At 31.7% G+C, this 24,850-nt stretch overlaps 1 protein-coding gene across 1 annotated transcript; it reads right to left on the bottom strand.

The window, feature by feature from the left end:
- Positions 1 to 484: 484 nt before the first annotated feature.
- LOC143149627 (putative aminopeptidase-2) lies at positions 485 to 22,350 on the bottom strand. The gene is made up of 30 exons (XM_076317196.1): positions 22,175 to 22,350; positions 21,894 to 22,046; positions 20,933 to 21,404; positions 20,043 to 20,281; positions 18,946 to 19,313; positions 17,423 to 17,703; positions 17,019 to 17,206; positions 16,473 to 16,640; positions 16,002 to 16,154; positions 15,280 to 15,903; positions 14,650 to 14,808; positions 13,854 to 14,352; positions 13,158 to 13,387; positions 12,431 to 12,792; positions 12,073 to 12,350; positions 11,426 to 11,613; positions 10,472 to 10,639; positions 10,248 to 10,394; positions 10,098 to 10,176; positions 8,640 to 9,178; positions 8,393 to 8,551; positions 7,771 to 8,067; positions 6,357 to 6,540; positions 6,128 to 6,284; positions 4,991 to 5,253; positions 2,895 to 3,529; positions 1,946 to 2,113; positions 1,095 to 1,247; positions 894 to 972; positions 485 to 733 (listed from the first exon to the last, which is right to left on the bottom strand). The coding sequence occupies exons 1-30, from the start codon at positions 22,333 to 22,335 to the stop codon at positions 485 to 487; spliced, it is 7,800 nt and encodes a 2,599-aa protein (XP_076173311.1). The 5' UTR covers positions 22,336 to 22,350.
- Between the last annotated feature and the right edge of the window lie 2,500 nt (positions 22,351 to 24,850).

Genomic DNA, 24,850 nt, shown 5'->3' with positions numbered 1-24,850 from the left:
TAATGTGATATGCCTACACGAATCTAAGAACGCAAGGGTACCTATGATATTGTCATTGATTGGATGAGAAGAAGAGAAAATATATAGTACACGGCTAGGAGAGAGAACTTGTGTTTGTTAGATATACTTTATAAAGAGTTGGAACGAGGATCGGTGGGATAGAGTAAGAAAAATCTTGGGAAATATTGTGGGGCGGTAAAGTATACGGATGAGGGATATAGAGGAAATGAGAAATCGTGGAGAAGAACACCGAGACTAATGGGGAATTTGAAGATAGTTGGAAATTAGGGGTGGAGATACAAAAGAGTGAGAAAAAGGGGAGACACGAGGAAGAGAAAGGGAAGGGGTAGAAAAGATCTTGCTTGCCTAGGAAGAAATGTGCTTTATTTTATGACAGTGTCAATAATATAATGTTTGATTTCCAACAAGTATGCTTTGGTCACATACAGTTTCCTCCTTTTTATGCAGTTACAACTTGCAATGTTTATCGACTAAATGTGTACACGATTAGTGAAAATATAATCATGAGAATTATACTAAAGTTATTTGCTACGAGCCTACCACTTCCGCTGGTCTTAATATATCTATTATAGTGCCAATCCAACCAAGTATCAATTTGATTATGAGAGTCCGTGTACCAGTCGTAATTCTTTTCTGCGATTGCAAGTGCGGAAGTTAACGCAGATGAAATACTTGAGGTGTCTTCTTTTCTAGTCTTTATAAAATCTTTGAGCTGCAAAAGAAAATACACTTTTTACTCGGTGAACACTGCATTAAAGTTGAAAGTAACACGTTAACATTTCTGAAACAAGAAGCTCTTCATGCATTGAAGAATCAAGACAGCGAATAGATATATTAAAGATTCAAAAAATATAATGATACAGTCAAAGTACCTGATTAATTTGTTTTGTAGTGGAGATGCGAGATGCTAGCTTAGAGAACAATGCTCCAACACTTTCCCACTCACCATAACTGAAAGATAAATAAATAAATAAATAAATATATATATATATATATATGTATCTATATGTAATGATGCTTCCGTCACATTCTCTGACTGAAAACAACTCTCCTTTTATTATTTGATCACTTACTATGCATAGACTTTTTCATAATTTGTTAATAAAAACTCCAACATCACTTCTAGTCCAAATTGTCCAGCATTGTAGATGGAAGAAAGTGCCGCATTGACATCCTGCTTTCGAATGTTGGAAATGTAATTACGATTCAATGCATATTCAATGTACCTGCAACGAAACAAAAGAATAATAGAGTGAAATCAAAGTTTTCAAGTTTTCACGAAGAGTGTTTTTATAATTGTTAATTGAAGTAGATCAAGAAAGTTGTTTATACAGTATCGAACACACAGTTTTTGTCTTTTATTTACAACGATTTACGTTTTTTTTTGTTATTATTATTCGATATATAATTTTTTGAAATTTAATAAATACATGTATAAAATTATATATATTCTTTCCTACTTATGATATATATTTATAATAAATATATATACACATGTATTATATACATGTATAAAATTCTTACATATATTTACGGATTTGCTTCATTTGTGTAATCTTGGTAGTCGCATCTACTTACGAGGTTAATAATATTTTAAAAAGTTTCATATATATCGCACATATTGTACTCAAGAAAGTATTCTGTGGTAAGGGTTCAAATACTTTTGTGAGTCACTCTATTCCCTGTAGTCCAATACGTTTGAGACGATTTCAGAGAGGAAGAAAAAGAGATCTTCTTAGAAGAACTTACATATCTTACGATTTCAAGGATATTAGTTTATGGCTATTTAATAAGTCACGGTTAGATATTTATACAATTAACAATTACACAAAGAGTCTTTCTGTATAATACCATATTTGAAAGTCTCGATTTGGAATATAATTTTTCCAGTTCGTAAATAGTATGAATAATCTTTTAGACTTACGTCTGTAACATATTCTTATCCTTTGTACACCCAAGAGCATCTAACATGATCTTTTTTTCTGAAGCAAAATCTGTTTTCAGGTACTGATTCCACAGGAAACGCCAATCTTCACTGGATCCATATCTCATGGCTGTACAGTAAACGGCTGGTCTTGCGTTTGGCGAAATTCTGAAGATTAAACAATACACGAAAGTGATTTTATCTTTCTTTCGTCTATATGTATCTGTTTTGTACTATTGTTTTTAAATGGACTGCGCTGAGGTGCAATTTCATTAACGAACCTCATTAAATATATTTAAATCAAATTTAAGAACCTTATCAATGCTAGAATACGTTAAAAAGTATTTGAAACAAAACCATGTTTCAAATGGTGCACGTAACACATAATTACCAGCTTCAATATTATGTAAAAAGTTACATTTTTAAATTAAAAAGTGGTTTGTAGCTTATATTTGTTTTATTAGTGCATTTAATGTTGTTTAGGAATAAAGTATTAATCATACAAAAAGAAAATGCAATTTCAATAAAAAAGAATATTAATGAACTTCGAAAAACTTTTCTTGTCAATTTTTTACAGTAGATTAATAAAATAAATCAGTTGTATTTTCATTACTTTTTCAAAGGAAAATAGTAAGAAAAAAAAAATTTAAGCAAAATATTTAAAGAAATAACAAATATGAAATTATTATATAACCAAGTATTAATGTTACTGTATTAATCGCAATAAGTTTCAAAATATTTACCAAAAGACAATACTTTCTTTTCTTAAGTGGAAGCTTAACATTTCTTTAACAAGGACAAATCATGAAATACTATTTGGCTGATATTGGTTTACCATACAAACATTTGTTATAATGTCACAGAATGTCATCCAACTAACGTAAATTAAAGTATAGCGGTACTACTTTGATATTATGGTGCTAAAATATAAGAAGGTGGAAATTTTTACTTGTTATTAAGAGTTTGGCGCCAAGTGGTGAACAAATTCTTAGACGTATCCACACATTTCGTATCGTCGAATTTGCACGTCCAAGTCAAAATAAGTTCTCTGCTTAATAGAGTCCATTGTGAATTGAAGTGAAAATCCGTAAAATCTAGTTGTCCATATATTTTAGACGTTATATATAAAATATACTGTCGAAGTCGTTCACGATCTTCGTGACCTTCGTAACGCTGTAAGATGAAACTCATGCCATTGAAGAATGCTTTCCATGGCGGATAATACATCTCATTGAAGAGGTACGTCGTACCATTAAATGCAATGGTATAATCCACGTACTTTCCGCGAGCTAGATTCAAAAGATCATCAATGATTTGAGCACGATTTGTCACATGGATGGAGCTGTAAGAGTTGGACTGATGTAATGCTTCAATCAGACGTAACCATGACATGGTGTCGTAGTTGACACGATAATAACCACTCTGTTGAACGTTTAAGAGAAACCATTCGTTCGATTTGTCAAGGTAAATGTTCAAACTTTCTTGTCCCAACCAAATGTTTGCCTTAGTTGTTATGAAATTCAAATTGGAGGCAGATGCTATTGTAATTGGTATCCAAAAGTAAACATTTGCGGGATCATTCTTCTGGTATAGTGAAAAACGTTTCTGAAAGAAGCAATTTATGCAATTGTTATAAGTATTCTTCACATAGGTCTCCCTACATACAGAAGAACTTTATATAAGTTTAATGAGTCACTATAAAAAGTTCTTGTTACAATCCGTTTAATGAAAATGATTATAAATTTATAATTACATATAAATGATATCTGAAAATTATACCATAAATTTTGCTGTTGTTTACATTACTGTGTCTATTTCTACAATAGTAGCTGTGTAGTACAATCACTCTTATGACGAATTCGATATTCTACTTTTTGACCTTATTTAGATTTAATAAATATTAAATAAGATAATATTTAACTACAATAAGATATAACTACATAGACGGCTTTAAAGTGAATCCTAATTATGCGTACTGATAATTCTTGAGAACAAATAAGCAATAATCGTACAGATTAGGTAGGATTTAATTAGAGAATCAAGCATGAGTTGTAATTACTTGTTTTTAATCAAGAAAGTGAAGCTCGAATGATGGTTTACGATTACGAAAGTTATGCAGAGTTTATTTAGATGGAAATGACTTTTTAAATAGATTTATATTATTTTTTTATAAATACAAATTAATTCTTTTAGCTATGAATGAGTTTTAAAACATTAATGATTATTAAAGACTTTGAATTGAATTTTTTTTTCATTAAGAGAATTTCACCGACTCAACGGTAATATATAAACAGGAAGGAAATCATTCTGTTTCGATTTTCATTCGAGGGCTACGCTAATACTCCTGCGAATTATAACTAATGGGACTGTAACTAGAGGGGGTATATAAACACAACTGTGCCTTCTCATGGATAGACGATACATATGAGAACATTTTCAAGCAATTTAATATTCATTATCATAATGGTGCAAACACATTTTGTTGTAATTATAGAAAGTTTAGATATCTTCTTGGGATTTCAAAATAAAAGAAATGCATAGAAAACGACTTTGACGATTTTAAAGAACGAATGTAACAAACATTGTTTTTCCTTAGTTTTTCAATAGTTATTAACGTTATCATAGTTTCTTTAATACATGTACGTGACTAAAGAAATGGCTCGAATAAAACCTGCTATAACTCTAGGTGCAATTGTTTAGCACATGAACTATAGATATTTTTACTCCTTGCATCTTGTAACTAACATGAAGACAAATAATATATGAATAAACATGAAGAAATTAAATAAAATATGAAGAAACATGTTAAATAAATGCTTATCATTTTGAAAAGAACTTTTTAAAATTACAAATATGATATTCCATACCATTTAAAAGAGTTGATGTGCATGCTCCTTTGTTACTCGGGTTATCGCTAATGAATAAAAAAATGCCAACGAAGAATTCTCTTCGTAATATTTCTTGAAAAAATGTTAGACCATTTTATACGGTTCACCTTGTATATTGTTCTAATACTTCATTTAAGTAATTTTGACAAAATAATACCTGAGATAGTGTTATTGTAGTGTCGCTCAATGTTGCAAATACAACCGGATATCCTGCTTCATTGGTCCAACTGTTCATTAATGTTTCCATAGAAATGTTCCAGTTTCCAAGAGCGTTTTTTTCTTTGATCGTGCGATCGAAAACATCCCAAAGGTCTTTTGGAGTTGTATTATTGTATTGATTTTGAATCAGGTACTGGTACATCGCTATTGTGAAAATCCCATCCTCCAACGAATTATGTATCATCCGTATTACACTGGATGCTATGAAATGGTTAATTTTCATACATGTAAAAAAAATAGGTCGATGAATATAAGTAAATAAATAAGGTATACATAATAAAACTTTTGCTGTCACTTATACCTTTAGGGAATTGTGATCATGAAGACCAAATTTATAAATATGACTAGCATATGATAAAGCTACACAAAGGCGATATATATATATATATATATAATATATTGTTTGATAATATTATATTGTTTTAATTCTAAGCAACGATTTTTCGTTTCGCTATACATGGCTTTAGAAAAGTCCCCCAGCATGACAGCTGTCTATTAAATACGTGTCATTAAAGCCTTTAAAAACTATGTGTTTGCATCGACGATGTAGTAGTAGGTAACCATACTATAGAGTAATTTTCCTAATTCTATATACATAGTATATATAGTCTGTCTCTTAATCAATGTCATTTCTAAGTTTCTAGAATATTTTCTTTTTTCTTCTTCATACACGTCCAAAAATAAGGATATAATTAATTCAGATGGTACGCTTAAAAGATTTGACAGTAACATATAAATAATACACGATATGCTCACAAAGTAATAAGTACAAAGACGATATAAGGGATCCCATTCGTTCAAAGGTAATTTTCTCAGATAGAAACGAGATGCACACATACGTATATATTTATTTTTTACTCGTCTGAGGAGATGGTCCTTAAATGAATAGGACCTACTACAATTTCAAATGTAATCTCCTCTGACGCGTACTGTATGTATCTAGACATTTACTAGACGTACTTTAACTTTTGATTGGTAATGTTGACGTACCGAGTAATCGAATACAGTTCTCATACTCCTTTGAATGCAATAATATCAAACTTTAAATACTCACACAAATTGAATAACTACTTACATTTTCCATACGTAATACTATCAAACACATTGACTATTTCGGATGGTTTGCTAACCGGATAGTTCATAGGATGTGATGAATTGTAGTCATCGTTCAGCATCGCAATTTGCAATTCGTCAACAACGAAAAGATCTTTAAAACCGTGGCTATAGTTGAACTGTAACAGATTCGTATAAAATCAATTGGATATTAAAAACATTTAAATTAAGAATATTGTATTGAAACTTACTGAATTAGAAATCTCCCATTGCATATATTCGGCGAAACCTTCGTTGAGCCAAATATATTCCCACCATTTACAAGTAACTAAATTTCCGTACCACATGTGAGCAAGTTCGTGTGCTATTATAGTGATTATATAATCGACGCTTTTAGCCGTTGATTGAAGTTTGTCGTAAAAGAGCCCGTACTCTCTGTGGAGACAATTGTACATTTTACTAAATACATTGGTAAAAATAGTAACAAATCTTAGTCGTAGGCCCTTAAATATGAAGAGTGTACGATAATTTGAAAATAAGTTATTGAATATCAAATATAATTGAGAGCTGAATTTTTACTTATTCCCAAGACTTAAGATACAAAACGTCTGACATAATACGATTCGGAATTTCTTTCAGAGATTAACTTCTCAACTCCGCCCAGTAATTGTAAACATTTCGTATAGTCAGGGGACACAACAGTTATAAAATGTTTTTCTACTAGCACAGGTATTGATAACCTTTCGGACGAAAAGATACAACATTTTATATTAAAAAAAATCAGAATTTATTGGCTGATTTTCTAGCACAAAGTCTTTACAAGAAACGCTTAATAGCAAAGCGTCAAAATTAAGGTTTCTTACTGTGCAAAGTACACCACAGATTGTAGCCTTGTAGCCACCTTACTCAGATTGTCCCTTAAGCTTATTCGAACAGAGAATGAAGGATAAAACGAGGAAATAATATTCGTTAATTGAAATCAGCACAGCCTTTGAATGACTAGAATCGTTGCAACTTCTAAATGACTAGAATCGTCTCCTTCTTTAAGAAAAATTCGCCTTTGAACGACACGGAGCGGTTTTTAATTTCAATTTATATTTCTTTAACAAACTGAGCTAAAATTTAGGATATTTCTTAAAGTGCTTTGTAATAGTATCATATTTTTGTTTGTTTAATTTTTTTTTCTTATTTAACTTTAAATTGACTTTCTTTGATAGTCAAATTACGGAGTGTTTGTTTTAAAAATTGGTACCAAAGTGTTATATACAAACACGCATAGATAAACTGTAAATGTATTAAAATTAAAAAATAAAATCTACTCGGTACGAAACAACATTTTCGAAGACACATCACTTGGTGGATACAAAATGGTACTTTCGAGGGATTGTAAAGTTGGCATTAATAGTTTCTTAAAAGTATCAAATCTGTATCGATAATTTCGTGATGGTATGAAATGGGTACAGATTCTGTTTGATATCAACATACGTATATATATATATATATATATATATTCGATGCTGTTTGAGATTAAATTATAATTTAGGGGCTGACATCGATTCTGTATCATTCTCATTTATAATAATCATTGAATTTAATGCTTAGTAGTTTTCACATTTTAAGTCAATGTAATTAACATGTTTAAATTTGTTATTCAACGTGACTCACCTAAATGTGGCAAGACCCCAGTTTTCCATAGCACCCATGGAAAAGTCCGGGATTCCTATCAAGTCCAGTTTCGGTAAAGTGTATTTAATGCCCGTACTTAAGTACAGTTCAGTGAGCATTCGCATGGCAGCAATTTGTGCGTAATCACCTCTTGGCGCAATATCAGGTCTTCCCCATACATTTACTGAATTATTCGTTAAATTTCTAACGCTTTGGAAGTCACAAACAGCAAACGCAACTAAATATGATGACATTTTTACGGTTTCCTTAAATGTTGTCCATTCACGATACGGATCACTGAAGTCATAATCAAAATGGTTATAAGTTTATAGAGAGTATACGAAAGGATGGACATACAGATGTTAGATTAACATAAGGACATGTATGTTGAATACTATGGATTTCAATATTCTATTTTTAAAAGTTTATAAATAATATATTTTTTAAAATAATGCAAGTTATGAATTTCCTAGCAATCTAAGGTTCATGGAATATTGATTTTTGAAACTCCGAGGCTAGACTATCCGCTTAATTAATGATACTCTGTGTTTCAAATGCCAATACTTATCTAATACCTAAAATACCTGGTAATGGAATTTATTGCATTGCTTAACATACTCACTTCGATGGTGATACTTTGACACTGGGCATATTGCTAAGTGCAATATATCCCTTAGGCCTCTCGATGTTAATTTCAAACGTAGCTTTAAAAGACGGTTCATCGAAACACGGGAATGCACTTCTAGCATAAATTGGTTCAAACTGAGTCGTGGCCAACCAGCTGCAGAACATCAAACATCAAATATCACAAATACATATTTATTCGATGTTATTATATATATTTAAATAATTCTTTATATTTTACTAACCGAATATTCCCATTGCTGTTGAAATAATAACTGCGATAAAAGCCTTGCAATCTGTCGTTCAGATATCCCGTAAATTCAATGTCGATAATTATCTCACCACTCTTTACAATCTTTTCCATGAATATTATGAGTGTTTGTGTGTCTTTGTTTGTCACGAAGTTGCTTATACCTAATGCTTCAACCTTAATCGAATTCGAATTGCTTTTGTAGACTGACACTTTATTAATTTTCAGTTCGTGACTGTTGAGGACTATCCGGGATGTGCTTCTTAGACAATTCATCGTTATTTGAACATTACCGTTGAAAGTGAAATTTTTCTCTTCGAAGTACGAAGCGAGCGAAATATTGTATTTCCACGGAGAATACAGTAGTGGTAAACGATAATTCGGATCTGGATAATTAATTTCCATCCATTCGTGTAGTTTCGGAATATACCTTTCGGCCCAGTTTAATTCGTGACCTGCACGATTTTTGTAACTCTCTAAAGAGCTTTTAAACGATAGGTCTTTTTCGCCAAGCCAAGTGACCAAATCGATATACTGCAATTAAAGGAAATTTCTAGTAAAAATATTTAAAGCACAGTGATGATATCCAATTTAATCAGGGATTATCGTGCTACATTCTACTGTCTCACTATTTGGCACTTCACGTAGTATTTGAATTTGTTTAGCTTATACAATGCCTATAACGTACAATTTTGCAAGTATTTAGAATAACAAAGAATGCAGTGTACTTATGTAAAGATTTTTAGTTCTTCTGTGTGAATTCGCATAAATTAAACACAATTTTCAGTTCATAGAAATTTATGATTATAAAATATTTTACAATAGAAGTCTTTGGGCGTAATGGGAAAGTATATGTCGGTACCAATAAGCTATGTATGTTAATAAAATGGGTACTTTTTAAACTTTGTTTAACGAGAAAGATATGTAATAGTAATATCGAAATATTTAGCCTAGAATTCCACAAAACCTTGACACTGAACATGCATTATAGACTGCATTAAAATGACATTCAGTTACATATAATGTTAATGATTAACTCTTACTTAACTGTGTTGATCTTCTTATAGATTAATCTCATATTACTATTACTTCCGATAATTGACATTCTGTTGTAAATCAGAAAATGTTTGAAACAAAGGCACAGTGTATCTTGCAAAAGAATGGCAGTCGTAAGAAAAATTAACAAATTTATATTTTCATATTCTTCTTTGCATCAAAAATATTACTTATTAAGAAATCATGAACTGATTACGAGAGTATACAAATTTCTTAACTATTGTTTGTGTAAATTTGAGCACCCTTCTCCAATTGTACCTCCCCCCTCCTTCTCAATACCTATTTATTAGTTCAACTTAACAAGGTTTACTGTACTCGGGCAATCGTTTTAAAGTTAGTATTGTACCAGTGTGAAATGGAATACGAAATTATTATACTATAAAACACTATTAATTACCTTTTTGTAAAGTTCATCCGTAGATAGTCTTTTTCCAAGAGCGTTTAGGATAGTCTTGATTGTCGAAACATCTTTGTAGCTGTTGAAATTGCACGATAAAATAATACTTTAATACCGTTACAAAAATAGAAAGAACTTTACTTTACTTACTAGTTGATTATTTTGACATAATTATTCTTAATGAAATCCATTACGTAATCAACACCCTCTAAGCTGGCTGCGATAACGTTGGAAAATACACTAGAGCTATCTTCGAATCGTATGTCGAAATCCTTCGTAATAGCTTTTTCCAGCAGTCTTTAATAAAGTAAAATAAATATGTATTTCGTGAGGAACAGAAACGAATCTGTGATAATTCATAGAAGTAGACTTACATATTAAGATAAGATGTTTCCGTAGTGCAAGCTAAGGACTGAAGAATTACTGATTTGTCCGTAGTGACTTTTGCTTGCAAATAAAGTTTCCATAAAGTTTTCCAGTGTTCAAGAGGATTCGTTCTAGCAACTGTACAATAAGATACACTGCGATAATTCGGTGGAAGTCTGTGAAAAGATTTCAATCCGACATGTATTATAATTTTATTTGCATACACATAAATATTCGAGATATTAATTCTTCATTCATAAACCTGAATGTATTTTAGTCGTAAAGTATAATTTAAACTGAGAAGTGGATATTTTAATTGCAACGTGTTGCGTAATTTAATTAACGTAACTTAATTGTGTTCCATTCTTAAATCTGTAATAAGCATTTAAGTTCTTTACGTAACGCCTTTACTTGAAAGTTTTTGCAATGAAAATAACACATAAATTAGAAAAGGTAAAAAAGAACAATAAAATTAGCAAAATTTGAATGTTGGTAAAGTAATACAAAGTTACAAATTTCCTTTCACTTTAATACATTGTATTATTTTTCCACTGGAACACAATTTATATCCAGCTCTGTTACTTCAGATCATTGGTAGTATAGAAGAAAATGTTATTAAGAAGCACATTTAGTTTCTTAGATTCTTACAATCTCGTTATCGTCAATTTGAACAAACAGAAACAGAAACAACGAATTGCAAACGAATATTTTCGTCAACTATAGTCATATTCTACAAATTTTCCATTTTCTCGAAAAATGAACATCGTACAGAAAAACGAATCTTGTCTTTTTAAATTGTTTATACTATAAATTACGTCTCACCCTGTATAGAAAACGTAATTTTAGAATCAACATTTTTCAACAATTTTGTTATTTGCACACACCAGCGTACTCGTTCTCTCAAGCTTGAGTATTTCAATTTACAGAAATTTTGTTCTGTAAGGAAAATGCTTAATACTAACTTTGATATACTGCCGTTTTGCGACATTGTAAAGTATAACGATGCAACAGACTCGCAATTAGACACTTCCATTTCGCAAGCCCATTTGCGAACGTACGTTCTCAATAACTTTGTTTCATGTGTATCCCTTTCTTGGTCTTCAAATTTGAGCAAATTATATATTGGTGTCACAAGTGCGTTTATATATCTCTGTAACGTGATTCAAGAATAGCCTTTATGATTCTAGAATTCAATGTACGTCAAGTACATTATAGCGAGTCGATAGAGTACTTCCCGGATATCGGGAACGAAATGCAAAACCACTAATACAAAATAAGAACATTTAAATTTGTCATAGTGTCTTCGCATTAGCAATTGATTAAAATAAGACCAAACAATCATATTCGGACTTTTGTACGAATAATTTCAGAAAAACTGTCAGCCATGTTTAATTACAAATAGTCCCAATAAAATTGTATTCAAAATTATTTTTATCGCGAAAACTTTATCAACCTATTAATAATACTCTTGCGAAAACACTGATAAGTGTAAGAGTATTCATATATGAGTGGCATCGCTTTGAACGGTGGTGGGAATGATTTCGTTTCAAATATCTGGGGAGGAATTGTTTCAGTTATCTGGGTACTACTGTGATATATAATATAATACTTTGTAAGCGTTAAATGCCTCCCTTCCTTGGAACTGTCTGCGCAGATAGGTCAGACCGTTGAAGAACGCACGCCATGGGAGGTAACTAGTTTCATTGGTCAAATATTGTGTTGCAGATAAAACGATTTCGTAGTTGACGTATCCCGCTCTACCAAGATTCATCAAATCATCGATAATTGCAGCACGGTTGATCTCGCCAATTTTGTTATACCGTTCTGTCTTCAGGAAATGTATAATCTCTCGCCAGTAATTATCATCGTAATTCGTACGATAGAAGCCTGGAAATAGTTTTCATTGTATCAGGTTTGATATATTTACCTCGTCGTCGCGAATAACATAGCCTCAGTTCTTTATTTACCAGTTTGTTGCACGTTGAATATGAAAATCTTTGATTCGCTATCTGGTAAAACGATGCTATCGTTCGTCTTTTTGAACCAATACTTTTGTGTGGTGTTACCGAAATTTGGATTCTCAAGAGATGTCCAAGTGATTGGAACGTACCAAGTCTGTTCAGGGGAAGTATCTGTTTTTTGTTCGATGAAAAATCTTTCTTGTCTGAGATGCAAAAACTGATTTCGAATGCTAAAGTGAACAACAGGATACCCAGGCTGTGTGGTCCATGTATTCATGATATCGTGGAACGAATTCCGAGTTTCTTCATCAATGATGTTTTCTTTGAAAGCATCGAACAGGTGTTCAGGTTGAGCTACATCATATCGTCTACAAAATTAAAGCGCACATACTCGTGTGAAATGAACAGTTAAAAAATTCAGTGAAATGCTATTTCTAGTTTCATGCGATTGACGAAGAATTCAATATCCGAAAAGTGAAATTCTTTAAAAGTAGATCTTAATACATTCGAAGAATATATCTTACAACGCTTTACATAATTTGCCTCGTATAGTAATGAAATATAGTGGTATTAATTTTTGCTCTTTAAATTTAAAAATAATAAACCCAGTAATTGTTTCCATTAATTACTAGTGGGAGATACCTCAATAAATCTGTGAGTTAATGTCAATATCGAAAGTTAAGAACTATTTTGTTTAAAACACAATATGAGGTCAATTTTGTTTAAGACTTACCGACTGTTTAGATAATTTTTAAGAGACTTATGGAATACTTCGGGACCAATTAATTGTCTCAACATTCGTATTACACTGGCGCCTTTAGCATAAGATATTGTATCGAACATTCCCCTAATTTCTGTTGGACTGTACACATCATGGGTCATAGCATGGCTGGATGCTAAACTGTCTGCCTCCAATGCCGAGTGAAGTTGATCCACCACAAATTGAGACTCCAGAGACCAATCCTTCATCACCTGATGATTGAAATTTTATTCTTGAATTATAACGTTAGTTCCGCAATTACTTATATGTTCGTTAAACATCAAGAACTCCATGGTCACAATATGTTAAACTGTATCCGTTTTTTCAAGTTGTGTCGTTAGATTTACTACATTTATCATATTAAATATTTCCTGCCCCGTTTAAATGTATATTGTTTAATTTGTTTCTAATTTCTTTTTTACGTACGTATTAGGAAAACATGTAGTTCTATTTAAAGAAACAGCGATGACTTTTAAAACGATAATCTTTGCAAGAATGTTCTTGTATCGACACTTTTTCGTAAGTTGGAAAGGTGAGCATTTTGTGTATAAGAATAAACAGAGTATATTTATTCTTGATAATACCATGTATTTGTAACATCTCCATATAAGTTTTTAACTTATTCGAAGTGCTCAATTGTTTGGGATTTTCATTACTTAAATAGGTTACTTGATATGTTAAAAGTTTGTCTATACGTACATTAGCGGTCCCAAAGTACTGATAATACCTAGCGAAGCCTTCGTTCAACCAGATATACTTCCACCACAGAGGACTGACAAGATTTCCGAACCACTGATGAGAGATTTCATGCGATATAACATTAGCGATGCTCTGTTTGACTGTAATGGTCGATTCATAGTCGTCGTATAACACGTTTCTTTCTTTGTAAGTTAACAGGCCCCAATTTTCCATTGCACCCGATGCAAAATCAGGCAACGCCACCATGTCGAGCTTCGGAAGTTGATACGGAAGCTTCAGTGTATCCTCGTAATAGCTCACTAATTTCCCCATAATAGATAAAGCAAACTTCCCTTGAGAAATCGCATTCGGTCTTGCCCACACTTTATACTTTTCATCAATGACGGGAGTAAAATCGGAAACCACTAAAGCCACTAGGTATGTGGACATTTTAGGTGTTTTTTCAAAGGTGATAGTCGTTTCTCCGCTACTGTAATTATATATTGAAATCGAACGAAATTAATAAATAATTGCGTACGAATAACCAATTAAGTCGTTTATACATCATTTAATGTAAAAGCTGACTACTAGTAAGATGTTTTATACAGTAAATATCGACGATGAATTATTATTAGACAATTCCGAAGTGTTTATTATTGTCTATAGAGAAAAGCGTGTTTTGCATAGAATTCCAAAATTTCAAAAAGTTATTCGATGCACGGTTCGAACAATGCAGTTGAAAATACTGTTTAAAAAGGAGAGATATCGAAAAAGTAGAGTTACATACTCGTGTGGAATTGAATTTTCAATTGGCATGTTACTAATGGCATTGTAACCTTTCGGTACTGTGGCACTCATTTTGAACGTTGCCTTCAGTGCTGGTTCGTCGAAACAAGGAAACATTTTTCTAGCTGCCACTGGTTCCATATGAGTGGAAGCTAACCATCTGCCAAACAGAAAAATAATCGTGATATTAACACCGTGGTATTCCATAAGCAATGTCCTTCTTCTTGTTTTGAAAACATAAAGTACCCCGTTTATGACCTTTATGCAGATTGTCTCGTTATCGATGGGATTCGTTTGAACAATAAATTCAGAACGCGAGAATCAAACAAAGAGGGTATATACGTACCCAGAACCATTTTAATTTTTCAATGCATGAATTTCGGAAACTAAATGATCGCAAGGTGGCGGGATTCTCTCTAACACTGTGTATAAATTCTCTATTAATTTATTTTGTAATTACCAACACTTTTCTTTCCTTTTTATATGTGCAGCGTCAAAATGAAAAAGTGAGCTAATCTCGCATTTATCGTACGGTATAAACGATAACGGTGCAACTATATATGTAATCGGTAGTATTCTTAACAAAGGTGTTTTTTGTCGAATAGATAAATACATTTACTTTTTAACACACCTTGTTTTACCGTTAACGTCCACGTATGAACTCCTGTAAAATCCACGCATTTCTTCGTTTAGATAACCCGTATATTTTATCTTAATAATTACAGTAGCTCCAACTTGCAGTTCTTGAGCAAGCTCGATTGTGAAGAAATTATATTCTTCAGTTAAATTTTTCTTCACGATTTCGAACGTATCGTTTCCTACCGAAATGACAACATTATGAATTGTTATCTCTGCCGAATGTAGAACAATACTGTTTGTCTTGTTTGCTACTGCAGCAGAAATGTTCACTTCTCCATCAAATGTAAAGTTGTCAGATTCATTAATATGCGGCGTCACATTGATTACGTACGCGTTTGGAATTATGTTTGTAGGTAGGCGATAATTTTTAGCATCGTGTGTACTGTGTTTATTATTGAAATCGATTATCTCGGATATAATCGGATCCTTGTAGTCTTTGAACCATTTCAATTCATATTCTGCTATTTCAAGCGAGTTTTTCAGAGAATCTAAACTATCCACGAATGGTACTTCGTGCGTTTTGATTAATTTTTTAAATTTGTCGACCAAATTTTGCGTTGAAAAACGTATCGAGGCTGATGACAGGATACTAACAATTGTATTCGTTCCTTTGTAACTGAAACATACATAGAAACGGATTAATAATGAATAGAAAATGTTTACTTTCGATCGGCGAGGAAAAAAAATGTATTTTCTTTTATGTCGTAAACGTACTATTTTGTCATATTCGTATGATATTGATCAACGAAATCTAGCACAAATTCTGCACCAGACACACTGGAACCATAAACCGCAGAAAATACAGAAATACTGTCTTGGCTACGAATTCTGCTTTCTTCGAAACTCATCAGTGCATACGACAGATACCTGAAACAATTACATTGTAATAGTGATTCGTAATTTAAATGGCTCATCCAGAAATCAAATTAAACAGCTTCTGAGTGTGAATTATAATTTCAGTTTATAGTTTTCGGTTTCTATGAGAGCCCGCTTCAGAAATATTCTACAAGATAGACGAATGTTGTGAAACACAACATAATATGAATATCATAGAGACCCATAAATGTTAAATTGATATAATAATTAACGTTCAGAGGCTATTGAAATAATTTACTTCGAATAACGGTATGAAATTGAATAACTGTAACGCATTACGCGTTTTGAGTTTAAATTGAGAATCCTTACCTTTTCCGAATATTGTTATCTTCAGTGCAACCAAGAGCTTGCAGTATAACTGATTGGTCAGTAGCATAGTTAGAATTGAAGTATTGGTCCCATAAAAATTCCCAATCATCTTTTGTTCCATGCTTAATAGCTGTGCAGTATGCTACGGCTCGTTGGTTAGGTTTAATTCTACGAAAATAACATCGTATAGTTTAATAGTTAAATAAAGGAAGTTCAGTTGTAGTAATACTCTGTTAAAATAAACTTTCTCGGCGATAAAGTTCTCTGTGAATAATATTTATTTCTTTAAAATATATAAAAAAATAACGTTAATGATTGTTGTTCAAATTCAAAGGAAGAACATGATTTTTAAAAGATCACTTTCCTTGGCATTATTATTTTTAAGTTTTAAAGATCATATAATATAGTTATAAAATGTTTTAAACGATTGTTATGCCAAGAATAATATTTGAAGTGAATCGAATTCTTTTAAAAAATGAATATGAGTGGGTTCTTTTTTTAATAGCCGTTTATTGAATATCACTGTAAGTTTTATCATTTTCTTACCTTAAAGTTTTGTTTGCCCTCCATTGCTGGAACATTTGTGTAAAAGTCTCCATACATCTTTTGTGGCCGTAATAGCAAGCCCATTTGTTAAGTTCACTTCTCAATAATACTGTTAATCTGTCGTCATTCGGACGGTCCAGGTACCCGATTTCTTCGTACTTGTCATTGAGAAGTATTAGAACATATTCCTGTAACAATTATCCCTTGATTACTAACGTTATCAAACTCTGTAGTTATTTTCTACAATTTTATACAATATGGTTCCACAAATAAGATAATTACTTTATGTCTTTATAAAAAAGAAAATAAAAACTTTTTTACTTGACACGATGTATACAGCATAATATCCTATTTTTTTAACGATAATATAAAAGCATAGCTATATCCGTATCATTTTAATATACCTTCAAATGCTCGTAAGATTCATCGTGTCCGGACAAACGTTGATCAAGATGTGTGAGTCCTGAAAAAGCGGACTTAAAAGGCAAATAATTTGTTTCCTGTTTAATGTACTGCAAGCCATCCAATGCTATTTTATAAGGAAGCAACCTTGCTCTTGCTAAATTCAACAAATCATCGATCAAGGCAGCTCTATTAAGTACATTTATATCCTGATAATCTTTACTACGTAAGAGGTCGATAATATGATACCAAGAAGCATTATCATAATTCACTCGATAGAAACCTAGAAAATAGTATTGCGATTAACAGAACTATAATTTGAGAATTGTAATTTTATTAATAGCATATTGATCTCGTAAAAGAATCTTTTTATTACTAATTAGTGCTACGTTACAATAGTACTAATTATCATTAACACGTTGAGTATCGGAACAATTTCATACGACTTTCCATTCAGACCGTCAAGAATGGTTCACGTTATTGCAATTCATTGTATACATTTATGAGATACGACTTAAACATCCATAAGATTACAAACATTATTATTGGAAAAAAGTTCATTGATGGCCTATGGTATATAATTATAATAATCGCACTATATACGATAATTAGGTACCACTCGAAAGATAAAAAATATTTTATCATGCTATTTAGTATACGACATATTAAAATATTTCATATCTTATCAAGATGGTCTGAACGGTCCATAAAATGTTGTTTGCTGATGTAAACAATGCAACACTCAAGGCATTACACTTTAATAAATTATATCTTATATTTGTAATTATGTCACATTTTTATCACTATTTTTTTAGTAACACGAATCATTAGAATGTGTTTTGAGAACCTATATTATACGGATGGACAGCCACATATAATCTGCATTACACCAAATTTTATGATTCTTTTTTAGTGTAATGTAGTACACATTCTACTCCATTGTATATTAATCTAAACTAGTAGAGCGAAAATCAATTAATTCAATCATTTTAAATAAAGAAAATATCTTACATTTTGCGCAGGCATTAAATTATAATAGAATGTTTACATGTTGAAGTGTAAATCGTTAAATTTAATAGAATAGAATTTGAAAACTGTTACAAGTGTGACATGAGGTAGAAAGGTACACTTTTTACTAAGATTAAAATTAAGAGATATACTAAAAATGGTTTACAACAGTTTTCTAATATTTTCCTATTATATATTTGTATCAAATTTAAATTTATTTAAATGATGGTATCACTTAAAAATTGATCTCAGTTGCTATATCAATTTCTGCCTTTTGTGTTCCATATTTTTCTTTCTAGAGTAAATTAAAACTCGATCGATTCAGTTTCATTTATTTCGTAAATTTTCTGAGTTAATTATCTTTCTAAACGGGCTTCCTATACTAATCCTATAATAGAAATCCTAGTATGGAAATCCTATACACAATTAGAATGCCTAGAAATCCGACTATTTTTGCCAATTGGTAAACATTTAAATCATTTAGTTGCCAATATGTAATTTATGTACTCCTACTCACCAGCTGATTGGACGTTTAATATCACCCATTCTGAACCTGTGCCCAACTCAAACTGGGATTTTTGTTTGTCCAGCCAATACTTTACATTTACAGTATCAAAGTTTGGATTGCTTTTACTGGCCCATGTGATGGGTACCAACCATGTTCCATTTATTGGTGTGAATTTTAAGTTTCTCAAAAGGAAACGCTGCTGTTGTATGGTAGCAACACCCTTCTGGATAGAAACATCTAAAACCGGAAATCCAGATTGTTTCGTCCACGTGGACATAATTTTATCCACAGATGAAATGAGTTGTTTGTTTCGACGATTGATTTCGGCTTGAAGTTCCTCCCACAAATTCTCTGGACGCGCCACGGTATTTTCTTTGCTACGGTAGACGCATATTACATTGTTTATGTACTAAAGATCCATTAAATTATTTTTTCATATTGTGCAGTTATCCGTTTATAAATTGACACCATTTTGTTTGTCGTGTAAGTTTTTGAAGAATGTATAGTAAGTCCTCAATTTATGGAATTAATTGTTTCGAAAACTTTCTACGTAAGTCGAATTGCATCGATACGATGTATTCCAGGGAGAAAGTAAGATCGATCCTGGGTTGAGAAGAAAGATTTGTATCGTAGTATCCCAAGTAAAGGGAATAATATGGAGAGCATCGATTCACGTTTGTTTAATTGTAGATCTTACGAAGGCTGGCTAAAACATCTGACTCAATGCAATTCGCAATTCCTGCCAGGAGTAACCTTCCTTTCTTTCTATAATACACTCGTATACGGTATGCAATCTTAGTTTCGAAAGTTAATTATAATGAAATGGATTCATATGTACTTGTAAACAATTTTTTTATGTACAAATACTATTAGCAAAAACATTCTGCCAAAAAATTTACTTCCAAAAATATATTCTTTTAAAATTATTGCCACATCACAAGTATGTGGTTATTAAATAGTTACTGCTCGATTACGTTAAAATTCATCAATAAGCAATTGGATAGTTTGGTTACCATGATGTTCAAAACCATGTTAAAATTTAAATAACAACTTCATTTTGGGAAACAGAAAATGCACAACTGTATTGTAGTGAATTTGGTCATTACTTGTTTTTGAGGTAATTTTGTAATACTGTATCGAAAACATCCTGCCCAAAAACAAGGTTCATCATTCGTACAATGCTTGCTCCTTTGTTATAAGTAATAGTGTCTCCTATTCCGCTTATTTGCGCCGAGTTGGAAACATTTCGTGTCATTGGCTGAGAAGATTCGAGACCGTCTACAGCGAGAGCAGTTTGAAATTGTTCCACGAGAAATTGTTTCTCCATATTCCATGATTTTTCGATCTAGAAAATGAGTTTCTCATAATGTTCTGAGTACAATTTTGTACATAAGATTTTTAGATCAAAGAAAATTGTAAATTCCGTTTCGATAAAATAATTTTATATTGTGAACACGATTTTGTAAATCAGTCTAATTTCATTCTTTCAACTGGACATTACTATTATTTATCGTGTTTATGGGATAAGGAATTTGCTTTCAAACGAAACATCGGTTCCGAGTTTGTTATTTGAAAACGGTTATTACTGTATTTATTCAATTCTTTTTGCGATTGTCAGTTGTTATGAATACTTACAGTTAATGTCATTCTAAAATCGAATCATTATACATATTAAATCCCTCTTTTACGCAGTTACAAGATTGTATGAAAACAAATATTATGTCCCATTTGAAGTGAAAATAACCTTGAAATCTACCTTTAAAATTCATTTTCAGGATGTTATCTTTTTAAAATATTACCAATCCCTCGAAACTGAACATATTCATGTAATTTATTTTTCAAAATAAAAATGATTTGAAATTATAATTCGAGCGATGAATAATCCTCATTTAATCCGTGTACTAATTTAATTTACGCTACCAAAAATGACGAAGTTAGTTTTATATTATATTTGTTTGGGAATGAGCGCGACGGAGTAAATAAATATCACTATTACCTGTGCAGTGCCGTAATATTGATAGTATCTAGCGAATGCTTCGCTCAGCCATAAGTAGCTCCACCATTCAGGTGTAATTTGGTTTCCAAACCACATGTGTGTTAATTCGTGAACAATCACCGATGCAATGCTTTGCTGTGCAACATCGGACGATTCAGTTTTATCGTATAGCAATCTACTTTCTCGATATGTGATAAGGCCCCAATTCTCCATTGCACCGGCTGAAAAATCAGGTACAGCCACCATGTCCATCTTGGAAATTTGATACTCTTGTTTGAACAATTTAGATAGGTGATCGAGAGCCTGTAGACCAATGCTCAAAGCATATTTAGCTTGATCGATGGCGTTAGGTCTGGCCCAAACTTTGAAGCTGTCCGTTCCCACAGAAGCAAAGTCCGAAATTATAAAAGCAACTAAATAAGTCGACATGGGAATACTTTCTTTAAATTCCTCCCAGTTCTCATCCACGTTGCTGTAACAACAAGCAGATTACTAAGCTAAAAATATATTATACATTTTATTTGGTTATTGTTCTATTACAAGTATCGAATTTACATATTTCGAGATACATGTACTCGGAAATATTCTATAACTTTATTATATTTTCGAATTTCGAAAAAAAAAAATGTTAGGAACGTATTCATATGTAATAACTCAAAATTTTCCAATCATCAATTTGTAAGCAAATAATGCTTATCATTATTTCAACGTTCAATAGTTTAACGTTCCTAGAGATTTTGCTACAAAATAACCCAGATCTAATCCAATTGAAATAATGATATCTGCGTATTTGACTTATTTTGATTGCTAATTATCTCTTCTTTCATTGTACCAGAATAGCTTATTATTTTGTATAATTCTATTCGCAAAGTGTAATTTTTTAATAATAATATGTCGATTAACATTCTTGCGAATTATTGATATAATAATTTATAATAAACAATTGATATTAAATACTTACATTTTTATGTTATTATGTGGCATGTTGCTAAGATAAGTATATCCTTCTGCTCTAAAAATTCTGATTTTAAATATTGCCTTGAAGCTCGGTTCGTCAAAGCATGGAAAAGCATGCCTTGCGTGCGTTGTTTGAAATTGCGTGGAGGCAAGCCATCTGCAACCATACTTCATTGTGAAGCTTTTGTACAACTTATTTTTTACAAATTTTACATATAATACTAATGCCACGATGAGCGTTAGGGAATAAAATAATAGACAAATGATTCTATGTAAAACGTTTACCTAATTTTTCCCGTAGAGTCAATATACGAACTTTTATAAAATCCGATCATGTCGTCTCTGAGTGAAGCCACGTAATCAAAATTGATGGAAATATTGAGTCCTTTCTCTAGAACCTTCTCCAGTTTAATTTCAATTTTCTCCGTAATACTATTGTATTTCATGTCTACAATTTGTTTCTTAATTCCGTCAGCTGTGACACTCGTTACAGTTATGTTAATTCGTCCACGATGAAGCGTTATAGTATCGGTTGCTTCTTGTACAAAAGCGTTGATATATGTATATCCTTCGAATTGGAAGTCATTTTCCAACACTGGTGTAAGTATTATGCTATAACTGTTGGGAATGATCGTCGTTGGCAGTCGATAGTCGAGTATGCTAGGACTCTTTTCGTTATCTTGTGCAAATATTAAAATATAGATACATATAAATAAATATATATAAATTATAATATATTTAAGGTAGAATTATGTAGATGAAGAATATAGTAGCACATGGAAATGAGATGGATGCATTTCTTTTATAAATGTAAAAAATAAGACTAGAAAATGGGTAAAATAATAATACCGAGGATGAACGCATTACATTTTTTGTACAATGAAGCTTGTAAGGATATTTTAAAACATAAATTCGACATCAGAATCATAGAAAGATGACAGAACAAAAGATCCATCCTGAAAGCAGAACGATACACTCTAACCATCAAGTAAATAAAGAAGCCAACATCCCTACAGTGAAGTAGAGTATATTGCTCGACTCAGCACGAATTTTATACTTTCGTTTTATTTTGAGTCACTGAATCTTCATGACTCCATTTGTACCACAAGTGTTGATCCACGGTATATGTGCATAATTACTACATTTACCTTTGCAGGCGATCTGTGGAACGATCGCCACAGTTAGACGACAAATAACATAGTATTTCTGATTGTTTATGTAGTAATGCGTGGGAACAGATGGTCTTGCGCATAGTTGGGAGAAAATGTGAAGTGTTTGGGGTAGACGAGGGTGTTCGAAATAAGGTGTAAAAGACTTTAAACCTTAGACTAAAAGTTAAAGATTAGAATGGAAGGGAATGAATGCGTGCAAGAGTACAGGGTGCGAGAGAAGCGCGATTCACTTGTTGGAAATTTGTCGAAATGAATCGGAGTCGAATGAAGATGTGTTTATTATACTTTAATATTTGTATTTTTGTTTGAATTACCTGCAGAATCATCGACGTTTCCATATGCAATTCGATTTCCAGCGACGAGTAGAATAAAAACAGTAATTGAAATACCAATGCGGAAGGTATTCATGATGGTGTATCAATATTCCCTCCGTTTGCTAAATCATGCGAAATACCTAATTACAATTTTGTATTCGTAACGTTGAAATAAAAGGAAGAAAATTTACTCGATTACTCCTATTTCTCTTATGTCTATTCTTTTTCACTCTAAAATCCGTAATGGTTACTTAACAACGATTTGTTCTCCGCTCTTGGTTGTTTTCCCAAGAGGGCAATATATGTAAAATTTCTTAATAACCCTCGAGATAACGAGGTACTGTAAAATTTTTAATTCAAGTTTTTCGTGTAATTTATGCACTTTATATTTAGCAAGCAGTTCTTTAATAATGTTTGTGTCACTTTGGCTGCTGATAATCTAACAATATCCTATATAATGTCTATATAATGGATATAATTCAATAATTGAATATTTTTGAGTTGTGACACGTTTCTTCTATGAAGATGCATTATGTACACACTTTTTCATTTAATTTAAATACATTTTTTTTTCAACGGTTATCCATCTACTTTCGATATTTATGTATTTTATACTATAAACAATAATCATGAAAAAATTGAACGGCCGTATTGGTTGAAAGTTATGGGAGATGGTATTTATAGTATCAACACTCTATATAAATATTTTCGTTCCAAGTCAATTTTTTGTATACATCATTCAAGTCCTATACCTTTTTAATACTGTATCATGCAAACCCTGTGTTATTCTAATCCCTGCCTCATAGAATTCTGATTCATGTTTATAAACGGTATGTTTTAAGTTTGAACATTTATCTATTACCTTAACTGCTATACCAGAATCATTAAAAAATCTAAATAAACAATATATGTATCTAGTTCTGTCATAAGTTTTACTAATACAAGTATATTGTATTATTGTACAAAAATAAAAAGCATTATTATTTTCAACTAATCAAAATTTATTTTCACAGTTAATAATAAAATAAAAATTATGATATTATTGAATATGATTAATGCACTTTATAATTAAGTAAATTCACATCTGGATTACCAGAGGGCTAATTTTCAACTTAAATGATTTGTTTTTCACGTTTGATCTATATTTGCTTTATCAGTTTGGACAAAGTCTCATTGGAACTCCTACCTTTAAATTTGGAAGAGAAACATAGGACATATTGTTAGAGATTTTACTACGTATTTCAATAAATATGTTTGATTGACTTTGACTCAGGTTCATAGAAAGTACATACTTGTATTAGCACTTTTCTAACAAGAATGAAGGTGTATTCTAACAGGAATTAAGGTGGAGAACATATAATAGCTTTCAACATTTCTCATAGAAATTTAAATAACTTGAAAAACACTTTGACGAAAGAAGCTTCTGAAGTAGACGTGAAGACCGTCCATTTTGATAACCAATTGGTGATCAATTG

Source organism: Ptiloglossa arizonensis, chromosome 7 (genome assembly GCF_051014685.1).
Source record: "Ptiloglossa arizonensis isolate GNS036 chromosome 7, iyPtiAriz1_principal, whole genome shotgun sequence".
Taxonomy (NCBI): domain Eukaryota; kingdom Metazoa; phylum Arthropoda; class Insecta; order Hymenoptera; family Colletidae; genus Ptiloglossa; species Ptiloglossa arizonensis.
Note: the sequence above shows the minus strand (reverse complement) of the source record. Positions and strands in the feature narration are given on the sequence as shown.

Bases quoted from the DNA above. Each gene is read 5' to 3' on its own strand.
- LOC143149627 (XM_076317196.1), bottom strand. From the start codon at position 22,335: ATGAAATACAATAGTATTACGGAGAAAATTGAAATTAAACTGGAGAAG. The intron at 12,351-12,430 runs GTAAATAAAGAA...AACTATTTCCAG, and splicing joins ATTCAACGTGCAACAAACTG to GCTTCTATCGTACGAATTAC. The intron at 3,530-4,990 runs GTATTATTTTGT...TCACTATACCAG, and splicing joins CTACAATAACACTATCTCAG to AAGAATGATCCCGCAAATGT.